The sequence below is a fragment of the Chionomys nivalis genome, chromosome 7, assembly GCF_950005125.1.
Source record: "Chionomys nivalis chromosome 7, mChiNiv1.1, whole genome shotgun sequence".
Lineage (NCBI taxonomy): Eukaryota > Metazoa > Chordata > Mammalia > Rodentia > Cricetidae > Chionomys > Chionomys nivalis.
Genome location: NC_080092.1, coordinates 41,402,674 through 41,416,068, shown reverse-complemented (window position 1 = coordinate 41,416,068; position 13,395 = coordinate 41,402,674). Strand labels below are relative to the sequence as shown.

At 45.3% G+C, this 13,395-nt stretch overlaps 1 protein-coding gene across 1 annotated transcript; it reads left to right on the top strand.

Moving 5' to 3' along the window:
• Window positions 1–3,261: 3,261 nt before the first annotated feature.
• Window positions 3,262–3,529, top strand: LOC130878726 (ATP synthase subunit e, mitochondrial-like). Its single transcript, XM_057776816.1, has one exon. It carries the CDS (start codon window positions 3,276–3,278, stop codon window positions 3,486–3,488), a length of 213 nt encoding a protein of 70 aa, XP_057632799.1. The 5' UTR covers window positions 3,262–3,275; the 3' UTR covers window positions 3,489–3,529.
• The last annotated feature ends 9,866 nt before the right edge of the window (window positions 3,530–13,395 follow it).

The following is a 13,395-nucleotide window of genomic DNA, read 5'->3' as shown; positions in this document are numbered from 1 at the left end:
GAATTCTTTAAGAGACTGATGCTGAGGAGCACGTCTTTAATCCCAGCACTCGGGAGGCGGAGGCTGGCGGATCTCTGTGAGTTCAAGCCCAGCCTGGTCTACAAAAGCTAGTTCCAGGACAGGCTCCAAAGCTACAGAGAAACCTTGTGTCGAAAAACAAAAAAACAAAACAAAACAAAATTTTAAATGTGTCATTGCACTAGGTTTCTGGTTTAAAAGAAAAAGTTTGGTCAAATAAGCATTTGTTATCATTTCTCTTTTTATTTTTATGAACTGAGATTCTTCAACCAAAAAAAAAAAAATCAAAAAGAGAACTGGCCTCAACCTGCTGTTGCAATGCTTTTCCTGACTGTTCTGCACTTCCCTTTTCTGGTGCCTCCCTCAGCAACTGCTCCAACTGAGCCTGTGTTCCCACTCTCTCCTTACTCCCCTCCTCCCCACTCCCCTCTTTCCCTCCTCCCCACTCCCCTCCTAAGCATAACCTGGCCTGATGCACTGATCTGCAACCCCAATGCTTTCCTCGTTGCTGCACTGGGGTGGGAGAGAGCATGCCACCTGGGTCCACAGGCACTCCCTGCTACTTTCTGTGTGCCCTGCTAGTCATCAAGGATGTTAGGACATCTCCATCGCCATCCCAGATGGAGAGAACGGAAAAGAGGGAACAGAGTGGAGCAGGAGCACCAGAGAGCAAACTCCAGCCTCTGATGGAAACCGTGTGGTCCAACTGAGGTTTCTGGGAGAAAGGCAAAGTAAAATCCTGGGGAAGGGGGATATAATATCATGGCCAAGGGCTTACCTTGCTCTCAGGTTCTTAACTTACCACATAAACTTCCATGTATTAAGCTGGGCAGTTCTGGCACACACCTTTAATCCCAGCACTCAGGAAGTAGAGGCAGGAGGATTTGTGAGTTCAAGACCAATCCGGTCTACAGAGCACATTCCAGACAGCCAGGACAATACAGAGAAACCCTGTCTCGAAAATAACAAAACAAGCCAGGCGATGGTGGCGCACACCTTTAATCCCAGCACTCGGGAGGCAGAGGCAGGCTGATCTCTGTGAGTTCGAGACCAGCCTGGTCTACAGAGCTAGTTCCAGGACAGGCTCCAAAGCCACAGAGAAACCCTGTCTCGAAAAACAAAACAAAAAAAAAAAAAAAAAGAAAAAAGAAAAAAAGAAAGAAAATAACAAAACAAACGAAAACCAGTTTCCCTGTATCCAAAGAATTAGGACATAGACACTAATAAAGAACATCATTTGCCGGGCGGTGGTGGCGCACGCCTTTAATCCCAGCACTCAGGAGGCAGAGGCAGGCGGATCTCTGTGAGTTCGAGGCCAGCCTGGTCTACAAGAACTAGTTCCAGAACAGGTTCCAAAGCTACAGAGAAACCCGGTCTCAAAAAACAAATTATATATATATATATATATATAATTTATTTACAATTTAGAAAGACTCATGGATTCTCTCTGCATTTCCCAATCAGAGTTATAGATTTACAGAAAAAGTTAAGCAAAAGTCAGGAAATACACATACGTAAATTTATCTAGGAGATAAGCTGTCAGAACGGTGAAGGCTCTTCCTGTGGGCAAGTTTCTCTCCTGGTCCCAAGGCTCCTGGTGTCAGGGCTTCTGCCTTTTCCACCCCTGCCTTGGATTCCTGGGGAAACTTTAATCCATAGGGGTCCATTGCTATAGGGTTCCTGTTCTGCTGGTTTCAATCCCCAGCACGGGGGCTGGGAGGCACATCACTCATCTGTGGGCCACCCGGTCCATGGCAGTTGTTACAGCAGCTCAGACGTACTAAAATGCAGAAAGGGTGGGTAAGGACGGAAGTGGAATTCTTTACATGGTTATTTTTGGTTTAGGAAAGTTAGGTTGTGTTTGTTTCTTTGTTTAATTGCTTGCTTGTTTTGAGACTGGCTTTTATATAGTCCAGGCTGGCCTTAAATCTTTAATGTGGTCATGGATAACCTTGAACTTCTGATCCACTTGCCTCTACCTCCTGAGTGCAGGAATCATAGGTAGACACTACCATGCCTGTGTGGGGAGCAAACACAGAGCTTCATGTATATTAGGGAAACACCCTACCAAGTGAACCACATCCACCGCCCTATACAGTTCTTACTTTGAATTCATGTAGGAAAAATTCTCAGTAGGTCACAGTAGCCTTCAATCCTGAAATCCAGACGTGCCAGTCACACGCCCCCTCCTCTGGCAATCATAAGCATTTCTGGGGTGGGGGCTGGGGGAGAAGGAGTGTGACCATTCACACTCCTGCTGGCCAGCCCTGCCAGTCACTGAAGCCCCCAAAGTCCTGCGCAGGGAAGGTAAGGGACAAACCCTTCCGCTGTTAGGAAAAGCAGTCAAGGGCTTCCTCTGGGCCCATGACTTTCAACCCTGTGGAGACAGGTTGCTTATAGAGGTTCCCACTCCACGCCTCTCACACAGGGCTATAACTATGACGTGGGCTCCCAAAATGATCTGGTTCTTCAGTCTCCCGAGGATGGGGCTCTGTGAAATAATGCCCCCCACTCAGATGGAGCCTGTCAACACAGAAAGGTACTTCTCGCCTCTAAGGGAATAAGAGGGAGTTTATTCTCAAGTCAATTGTGAGTGACCACGGCCTGTGAGCAGATTGAGGTCACCCCAGATTCCATGTTCCAGTATGGTGACAGCTTGATGAAATTTTAAAGTAGCAGCAAGAAGAAAGTTATCGAGCAAGGCTCTACCAACACATTGGTGGAAGGGCTAGAGTGATGGCTCATGGGTTAAGAGCAGCAAGGACTCGTTGAGAAGACCAGAGTTTTGTTCCCAGCACCCATGGCGGGTGATTCACTACCGCCTGGAACTGGCACTTGCATTCATGTGCATGTATCAACACAGAGAGACATACAAATAGACATAATGTAAAAAATAAATATAGATTTTGATGGGGGGAGGTTAAGACAAGGTTTCTCTGTAGCTTTGGTGCCTGTCATGGAACTAGTTCTTGTAGACCAACAGACTGGCCTCAAACTCATAGAGATCCACCTGCCTCTGCCTCCCAAGTGCTGGGACTAAAGGTGTGCGCCACCACTGACTGGCTATGAGGGGTCTAATTTAAATTGGGCATCTTAATTAGGTGAGTCAAAGGAGGCTTTTGATTGCTAGGCTTTAATACTTGACAGCTGGACCTTGGTAGTGAGCCTCAGGAGGAGGAAGTGGCCAAATAAGGGAATGACCTTCGTGGCTAGCTTTAGAAATATGATCTAGTTCCGGCGCGAAGGTCACGGACAAGATGGTGCCCCCAGTTCAGGTCTCTCCGCTCATCAAGCTCGGCCGATACTCAGCCCTTGTCCTCGGCATGGCCTACGGCGCCAAGCGCTATAGTTACCTAAAGCCCCGGGCAGAGGAGGAGAGGAGGGTGGCAGCTGAGGAAAAGAGACTAGATGAGCTGAAACGGATTGAAAGAGAACGGGCCGAAGCTCAAGATGACAGCATACTCAAGTGAAGCGCCAGTGAGCTTGCCTTTCTTAAGTCGCTGAGGATGAATAAAGCTTTGTCGTGTGATGCAAAAAAAAAAAAAAAGAAAAAAGAAATATGATCTAATGGGTTTTAGCAAGACAGAGGGAATAGCGGAGAAGGACAAGGCCTGCCAGAGCCGCATGCTTGAGTGGGCTCCTGTCCCTTCAGAAAGAAGGACAGCAATCCAGGCAGTGGTTGCATGACTTACCATAGCAGAGGCAGGTGGATTTCTGTGAGGTTAAGGCCTGCCCTGTCTACATAGTGAGTTTTAGGCCAACCAGGGCTAACATTGAGAATTAGGGTTCTTAGGGTTCTATTTTTCTGGAGAACCTTTTCTGTTCACAATTCTTCCGCCTCAGCCTCCTCCTGAGTTTCTGGGATGATAGGAGAACCTCTCTCTGGTGAACCTCGACCGTGATAGTCTCCAACTCTAACTTCCAGACAACTTTGACCCTTTCCGTCCTCTCTGAACCTAACTGTCCATTTCATTCACCCCCCGAGAATATTTTAGTTGTCCAGTAAAAGCAGTCAGACCCTGAGCAACATAGGAAGGGCATCTGCCTGTCTATCTAACACTTAGAGACCCACCGTATGGAGGAGGAGGGTGCCTGCCATGGTGTGTGTGTGTGTGTGTGTGTGTGTGTGTGTCCCACCGCCACATTGGAAGGTCAATTCACACAGCTACCAGACAGGACAAAGCCGTGATCACAAAGCTAACTTCCCAGGGTGAGGCTAGCTAATTCACTGAACTCTGGATTTGGAAGCTCTGAGATGTTTGTTGAAATCAAATGTCTGGAGTTGTCATCAACCCCCCACAGGCTGCCAAGTATGGTCTACAAGCTGGTAATCCCAGCATTTGGGATGTGGAGGCAGCAGAGAGAGTTCATTTAGAGTTAGAGACTGGAGAGATGGCTCAGCCATGGTTAAGAGCACTGACTGCTCTTCCAGTGGTCCTGAGTTCAGTTCCCACCATCCACAAGGCAGTTCACAACCATCTATAATGGGATGCAATGACCTCTTCTGGTATGCAGATACATACAGGACAGCCAGGGCTATACAGAGAAATTCTGTCTCGAAAAAACAAAAACAAAACAAACAAACGGAAAAGTTCATAGGTTCAGAGTTATCTTTATCTTTTATTTACAAAGAGTTCTAGACATGCCACAAGCTAAAAATTTCAGCCTTGCAAGACTTTGCAGGATCAGCTATCATTCCAAGATCGTTAGCTGTCGCTTCTAGCCAACTGGCTACAGATTCTAACAGCCCCCCAATCTCAAGCTTGAAAATTCAAAAAAGTGGCTTTCACGACTCCTCAGGAAAGCACTTACAGCCTGGTGGCCCGCGCCAGGTGAAACAGGGAGAGCGTCTCCCCAGCTCCATCTTTCGGAGCAGCCTAGATGTGGTACCTGCTGGGCACTAGGCTGGGCCGGATTTGCAGGGTTACAAGTCTGAAATCCTTTCTAGAGTCACAAGCAGGGTTTTGAAGGACAGCGCGAGTAGCATAGGAACTGTCTTTGCTGCCCTCTGCTGGTCATGATCAGAACTGTTGGGAACTGCCCCTTGAAGCGTTCCTGGGGGACCCGCAGAACCCCGGAATTTTTTTTTTTTTTTTTTTTTTTTTTGGTTTTTTCGAGACAGGGTTTCTCTGTGGTTTTGGAGCCTGTCCTGGAACTAGCTCTTGTAGACCAGGCTGGACTTGAACTCACAGAGATACGCCTGCCTCTGCCTCCCGAGTGCTGGGATTAAAGGCGTGCGCCACCAACGCCCGGCAGAACCCGGGAATTTGCATCTTTTAGAAGTATAGGCCTGTAATGACCTTGAGCCTTCAAAAGAAAGATGGCCAATGTCTTCTGTGGTGCCCAAGGAGGCCAACCAAGCTCTGCTCCTCTGAACGACAACATTCCCCCAGGACCATCCTACACCAGGAGGGTGTGCAGGGGACACGCAATCCCTGCTACCAAAGGGCCATTCCGGTTTCAAAGGTGCATCACAGTTGTGCCGGTATTCATCCTCGGGTCTGCTTCCAGCGAGTACTGACTCGGAAACGGACTACTCACGCGGCAACCCTCTCTCTTCATAGTCACCGCCCCTAGATTAGCTATTGACCACAGCGGAGAGAGAGGTGCATAGCAGAATTCGGGCAGATCGCTCTTAATCTTAACCGGGCTGCACATAGCCTTCTGCATCAGCACTTTATGAGTGGCTCTTTACCTTTGCTGTATTCAGCTCACAATGAGGAGGAAATAAAAGATTCGTCTATTGGTGGGCAAACTTTCTCCTAACTGCATGGTTATTTTCAGAATTTATTGAGTAAAAGAGGCCTAAGAAATTGTTAAGTCTGAGGCCCATATTCTGGTGGGGTTATCTACCAGTAAACAACACACACATACACACACAATCTTACACCATGTGAGCTTTGATTTTTATTTTTTGTTTTGCTTTTGGGCATCAGTTTCTCTCTCTCTCTCTCTCTCTCTCTCTCTCTCTCTCTCTCTCTCTCTCTCTCTCTCTCTGATTTTTGAGACAGGGTTTCTATCTTTGGTGTCTGTCCTGGGACTAGCTCTTATAAACCAGGCTGGCCTCGAACTCACAGAGATTCCCCCTGCCTCTGCCTCCCGAGTGCTGGGATTAAAGGCGTGCTCCTCGGCATCAGTCTCTTAAAGAACTCAGCTTAACAGTACCTGAATGGATTTCCGTGTTTGTCCTATGGAATAATGGACCAGAGGAAAAATGCTTGAGGCAGGCTGTCCATAAAATTGGAAAGTGTTCAGGTTTTGAAATTTCCCTCTATATGGATACCAGCTATTAGTGGTTATGCATCTAGAGAAACTTAAAACTTAGTTGGAAGCTGGAGAGATGTGGCTCAATAGTTAAGAGCACTGCCTGCTCTTCCAGAGGTCCTGAGTTCAATTCCCAGAAACCAACTCTCACAACCATCTACAGTGAGATCTGGTGCCCTCTTCTGGCCTGTCAGCATACATGCAGGCAGAGTACTGCATACATAATAAATAAACCTTAAAGATAAATAAATAAACAAAACTTAGTTGGGCGTGGTGGCACACACCATTAATTCCAGCCTGGTCTATAGAGCAAGTTCCCAGGACAGCCAGGACTACACAGAGAAACCCTGTCACAGGGAAACAAAACAAAACAACAACAAAAACCGGGGAGAGATGGCGCAGCAATCACAAGCACTAGCTGCTCCTCGAGAGAACCTGGGTTCAATTCCCAGCGTTAACATGGCAGTTTACAACCATCTCTAGCTTCAGTCTCAGAAGATCCAACGCCCCCTTCTGGCCTAGGAAGACATTGCATACACGTGATATATTTACATACAGGCAAATACCCAAACACATAAAATATTTAAAAATAATAACAATAATAAAATTGGGAGGTGCTGTGTCTCACATAGCTTCTAAATTTAGTTAAGTTTCATCTAGGAAGAGTTCTCCTTTGTAACTGGGTCAAAATATGATAGGTTCCAAACTCTCAATCTTCAAATGTGTTTTACTTGGGCTAAAATAAACTTCAAACATATAAAACTATGAGTAAAAAAATAAGAGAAAATGTGCCCAGGAGCACATTAAAATAGCAAGTCGCCACAGCTGCCCGGAGCTGGGAGCCCCTTCGTGGTCAGGGACTCCCTCCAGCGCCCAGAACCTCTTCTTCCATGTATTTCCAGCAAGAACTGAGCCTTACTTAGCCCAAGATTTATCTCCTATCTCTCCTCTTTTTTCTTTTGGTGTTTTCAAACAGTCTCTTAGCCCAAGATTTATCTCCTATCTCCCCTCCTTTTTCTTTTGGTGTTTTCAAACAGTCTCTGTCCTCAGGGATCATTCTCTTGCTTAAGATCCCCTGGTGCTGGAATTACAGGAATACACCCCGCCCAAATAGACCGGCTCTGGATTTTCCGGTAAACCGTTGGCCTCCCCAGGTCCTCGGCTGCCCTGGGGCCAAGATGACTCCGTAGCAGAGCATCTCCTAGCTCTGTGTCTGTAACACCCAAACATTTTAGTTGTTAAGTGAGGAGTCTATTTATAAGTGGAGCTCCCGGTCTCCTGCCGTCTCTATCCAGCACCACAGCAAGAGGAGAGAGGCCCGACCGAGTCCTTCCGCAGCGTGGGTCCGCTTGTGTCTTCGCTTTCCTCTTCCTGATGAAAGGGGGCCCAAAGATGCTAAACACCCACCTCTGAGTCCTGGGTGTCTGGGCTGAGGTCCCTCACAGCTTTTTTTCATGGATGTCAATGTCACCCAAAGCTGCAGTTTGCCACCTTTGTGTTTGGGAAACCCACCCCAGGACTAGCATACAGCTGAGCATTAGGCTAGCGTTTTGGGTGGGTGGGGGGAGTGTGGGCTTGGGCAGGAACCCCAGCACCTGAAGCAGAAAAAGAAAGGCAGGGCAGAGAGGGAGCAAAGCCACAGGGGATCTTACAAAAACGGGATGGTGTTTCAGACCTGCAGGACCTCTCCAGCCTTAACCAAGTGGTTTTTGCCACAGAAGAGCCTCCCTACACTTCAAGAAAAACCTAAAATGTTGGCACTAACATGTGGATTCCACAGCTGCTTTGGCATTTCCAACACACTTCTAATGAACCGGTGGTCTCTTCGATTGTTTTTGTTTAATTAGAAACAGGGTTTCTCTGTGTAGCACTAGCTAATCAGGGAACTTGCTCTGTAGACCAGCTCCTGCCTAAAGGTGTGAGCCACCACACCCAGCTATGGGACCACAATCTGGTTTGCTTTTTTTGTTTTTCGAGACAGGGTTTCTGTTTGTAGCCTTGACTGTCCTAGTACTCATTCTGTAGACCAGGCTGGCCTGAACTCACAGGGATCGCCCGCCTCTGCCTCCCAAGTGCTGGGATTAAAGGCGTGCGCCACCACTGCCCAGCCTTTTTTATAATTCTTTTTTTGGGGGGGAAGGGGGGAGGACAGCAATAGTTGGCCATACTGTTGAATACTTTTTTTTAATATTTATTTATTTATTATGTATACAATATTCTGTCTGTGTGTATGCCTGCAGGCCAGGAGAGGGCACCAGACCCCATTACAGATGATTGTGAGCCACCATGTGGTTGCTGGGAATTGAACTCAGGACCTTTGGAAGAGCAGGCAATGCTCTTAACCTCTGAGCCATCTCTCCAGCCCCCCTGTTGAATACTTTTTAAACTGAAAGCGAAGGGATTGGGACCGTAGCTTAGTTAATACAGTGCTTGCCTGTCATACCAGAAGTCCTAGATTCAATCCCCAGCATTGTATAAACCCAGTGATGTGTGCAGGCCTGTAATCCCAGCCCTAGAGGGGAAGGCAAGAGGATCAGAAGTTCAAAATTACCATTAGAGTAATGAATTTGAGGCCAGCCTGAGCTAATACCACCCAGTTTTTTAAAACCAGTTCCAGTGGAACCCATGCCTTCTTCTGACCTCCACAGGCACCAAACACACACATGATACTTATACATACATGCAAGCAAAACATTCAGATAAATAAAATGAATAAATATTAAAAAATTAAAAGGCAAAACATTAAAATAACAGCAATAAACAAAAAAATAAAAATAAAGCACAAAAAAGAAGTACAATTTAGGCTGGGTGGGTGAGGCACACCTTGATAATCCAGCCTTCCTCCATCTCAGGCTTGACAGCCACATTATAGCAAAGAAAAAATAGATTCATTCCTGTTTATGATTAAACTTTAAACCTGTTTCTGAAGAATTAGGTCATGCCCTGCCTGTAACCTTCACTACAAATGCTTCTGTACTCCTGCTCCAGGACACAGCAACCATGCCTTTGTTTCAAAAGGCTTTTATGGCGACCTTGTTATGACCACTCTCTTAGTTAGGGTTCTTATTGCTATGAAGAGACACCATGACCACAGCAACTCCTATAAAGAAAACATTTGATTGGGGACACTTTCTTACAGTTTCCGAGGTTCAGCCCATTATCATCACGGCAGAGAGCAAGGCAGTATGCCGGCAGATGAGGTGCTGGCAGCATCTTGGCTTGTGGGCAACAGGAAGTCAACTGAGACATTGGGTGGTATCCTGAGCATAGGAAACCTCAAAGTCCTCCTCCCCCACAAGGACATAGTTCCTCAAACAAGGCCACACCCACTCCCACACCTCCCAATAGTGCCCCTCTGTATTAGATTATGGGGCCAATTACATTCAAACTGCCATGATGTGGGATGTCCTTCTGTATATGTGTTGCTTTTATTGGTTGATGAATAAAGCTACTGTGGCCTATAGCAAGCCTGAGTATAGCCAGGCTGGAAGAGATAGAGAGAAGGCAGAGTCAGGGGGATGCCATGTAGATGCCGAAGGAGAAAGATGCCAGACCCTTACCAGTAAGCCACAGCCTTGTGCCAGTACACAGATTAATAGAAATGGGTTAATTCAAGATGTAAAAGTTAGCTAGAAACATGCCTGAGACATCGGCCAAACAGTGCTGTAATTAATACAGTTTCTGTGTGATTATTGGGGTCCCGGGTGGCTGGGAACAAATGAGCAGTTCCTCCTACACTATCACATTCCACTCTTAGTCCCCATAAGCTTATAACAATATCATAATGCAAAATATGTTTACTCCATCTTCAAACGTCCCCATAGCCTATCACAGTCTGAATAATATTTAAAAGTTTAAAGTCTCTTCTGAGATTCATGCAATGTCTCAACTGTAATCCCCTGTAAAATCAAAATCAAAGAACATATCACATACTTTCAACATATAATGGCACAGGATATATGTTACCATTCCAAAATGTAGGGAAGGGAACATAGAGAGGAAATACTGGACCAAAGCAAGACTGAAAACTACCTGGGCAAACTCCAAACTCTGCATCTCCATGTCTGGTGTCAAAATGTTCCTCAGCTCTCCAACTCCAACTTTGTCGATTGCAGCACACTTCTTTCTCTTGGGCTGGTTCTTTTCCTTGTTAGCAGCTCTCCTCATCAGAAATCCTACAATGCTGGCACCTATAACATCTTGGGGTCTCCAAGGCAACCCAGCTTCAACCTCACAGCTTCGTGCAATGGCCTCTGTAAGAGGCCTCCATTCAGGGACACGCCTGGCATATGCCTGGGTGCAGTGGCTTTTTTTTAGGCACAGGGGAAAATTCCAAAACCTGTTTCTTCTATCCTTTTTTTATATATATTTTTATTGAGCTCTACATTTTTCTCTGCTCCCCTCCCTGCCTCTCCCTTCCCCTCTTCAACTCTCCCCCAAGGTCCACATGCTCCAAAAGATCTTGTCTTTTTCTACTTTCTACTTCCCGTGTAGATTATATCTACGTAAATCTCTCTTAGCGTCCACATTGTTGTCTAGGTTCTCTGCGATTGTGCTTTGTAGGCTGACTTTCTTTGCTTTATGTTTTTTTTTTTTTTAAAGATTTATTATGTATACAACATTCTGCCTCGATGTATGCCCGCACGCCAGAAGAGGGCACCAGATCTCATTACAGATGGTTGTGAGCCACCATGTGGTTGCTGGGAATTGAACTCAGGACCTCTGGAAGAGCAGCCAGTGCTCTTAACCTCTGAGCCATCTCTCCAGCCCTGCTTTATGTTTAAAAACCACCTATGAGTGAGTACATGTAATAACTGTCTTTCTGTGTCTGGATTACCTCATTCAAAATAATGTTTTCTAGCTCCATCCATTTTCCTGCAAAATTCAAACTGTCATTATTTTTTTCTGTTGTGCAGTACTCCATTGTGTAAATGTACCACATTTTTCTTATTCATTCTTCGATAGAGGAGCATTTAGGTTGTTTCCAGGTTCTGGCTATGACAAACAAAGCTGCTGTGAACATAGTTGAGTACATGTCCTTGTGGCACGATTGAACATCCTTTGGATATATACCCAAAAGTGGTATTATTGGGTCTTGAGGAAGGTTGTTTCCTAATTTTCTGAGAAATCGCCACATTGACATCCAAAGGGGTTGTACCAGCTTGCATTCCCACCAGCAATGCAAAAGTGTTTCCTTTACCCCAAACCTCTCCAGCATAAATTGTCATCAGTGTTTTTGATCTTGGCCATTCTTACAGGTATAAGATGGAATCTCAGAGTTGTTTTGATTTGCGTTTCTCTGATGACTAAGGATGTTGAACATTTCCTTAAGTGTCTTTCAGCCATTTTAGATTCCTCTGTTGAGAGTTCTCTGTTTAGGTCTGTACTCCATTTTTTTATTGGATTATGTGATCTTTTGATGTCCAATTTCTTTTTTTTTTTTTTGGTTTTTCGAGACAGGGTTTCTCTGTGGCTTTGGAGCCTGTCCTGGAACTAGGTGTCCAATGTCCAATTTCTTGAGTTTTTTGTATATTTTGGAGATCAGACCTCTGTCTGATGTGGGGTTAGTGAAGATCTTTTCCCATTCTGTAAGCTGTCGTTTTGTCTTGTTGACCGTGTCCTTGGCTTTACAGAAGATTTTCAGTTTCAGGAGGTCCCATTTATTAATTGTTTCTCTCAGTGTCTGTGCTGCTGGGGTTATATTTAGGAAGTGTTTCCCTGTACCAATGCATTCAAGTGTATTTTCCACTTTCTCTTCTATAAGGTTCAGTATGGCTGGCTTTATGTTGAGGTCTTTGATCCATTTGGACTTGAGTTTTGTTCGTGGTGATAAATATGGGTCTGTTTTCATTTTTCTACATGTTGATATCCAGTTATGCCAGCACCACTTGTTAAATATGTTTTCTTTTTTCCATTTGATATTTTTTGCTTCTTTTTCAAAGATCAGGTTTTCAAAGATGTGTGGATTGATATCCAGGTCTTCTATTCAGTTCCATTGGTCCTCCTGTCTGTTCTCATGCCAATACCAGGCTGTTTTCAGTACTGTAGCTCTGTAGTAGAGTTTGATGTTTCTTCTATCTTTAACTCTAAAGCCGGAACCATGTGGCTGAAGCTGCCAAGTTCTGCTGCTTATGGGCTGGAACATGGTTCCCTCATTCAATTACATCTTCATCAACTTCCCATCCTTCATTGTCTATGTTTGGCTGTCCTAAAACTTGTTCTGTAGACCAGAACCTGGCCTCAGACTCAGATTTGTCAATTACATCTTCACCATAGGGTTTTTTTTTTTTCCCATAGTTTTCTTTTTGTTTTCCATAGTTTTCTTCGCTGCCTAACCTTGCTTTTCTTGAACTTGCTCTGCAGGTCGGGCTGACCTCAAACTCAGAGATTCACCAGGCTATGCAGGGATTAGAGGCATGCACCACCTCACGCGGCACTAAAACTTACTTTTCACGTGGCAGTGTGCAGGCAGAGGTGGTGCTGGCTACATCTTTGTTTGTGGGCAACAGGAAGTTGACTTAGACACGGAGCAGTATCCTGAGCATAGGAAACCTCAAAGCCCACCACCACAGGGACACACTTCCTCCAACAAAGTCATACCTTATAATAGTGCCAGTCCCTATGAGATTATGGGGACCAATTACATTCAAACTACCACAACCTACCTTGTTACTTGTTCTGCCCACCTTGTAACCATGTCTTTCAGGAAGGTTGTTATGACCAACTTGTAATACGTACATTCTGCATCTGTAACTCCACCTATTTACCTGCCAAATCCCCCATTGGAAACCCCTACTCCCAAGCTATAAAAAACCTTATCTTCCCTTTGTCAAAGGCTGATCTCTTGAATTCCACTTTTAGGGAGAGATAGCCTATGTACACGAATTTAAAAAGCTTTCTTTAATTAATTTGGCATGATTTGGGTTGGTGGTCTTTCTCCTCACATCTGAAAAAATAAGTCTTTAATCCCAGCACATAGGAGGCAGAGGCAGGTGGATCTCTGAGTTGGAGGCCTGCCTAATCTACAAAGTGAATTCCAGGATAGCCAGGGCTACACAGAGAAACCCTGTCTCGAAAAACCAAAAGAAAGAAGGGGAGAAAGAAAGAAGTGCA

What these genes read in the sequence shown, in the direction of transcription:
- LOC130878726 (XM_057776816.1), top strand. Translation starts at nt 3,276, where the DNA reads ATGGTGCCCCCAGTTCAGGTCTCTCCGCTCATCAAGCTCGGCCGATAC.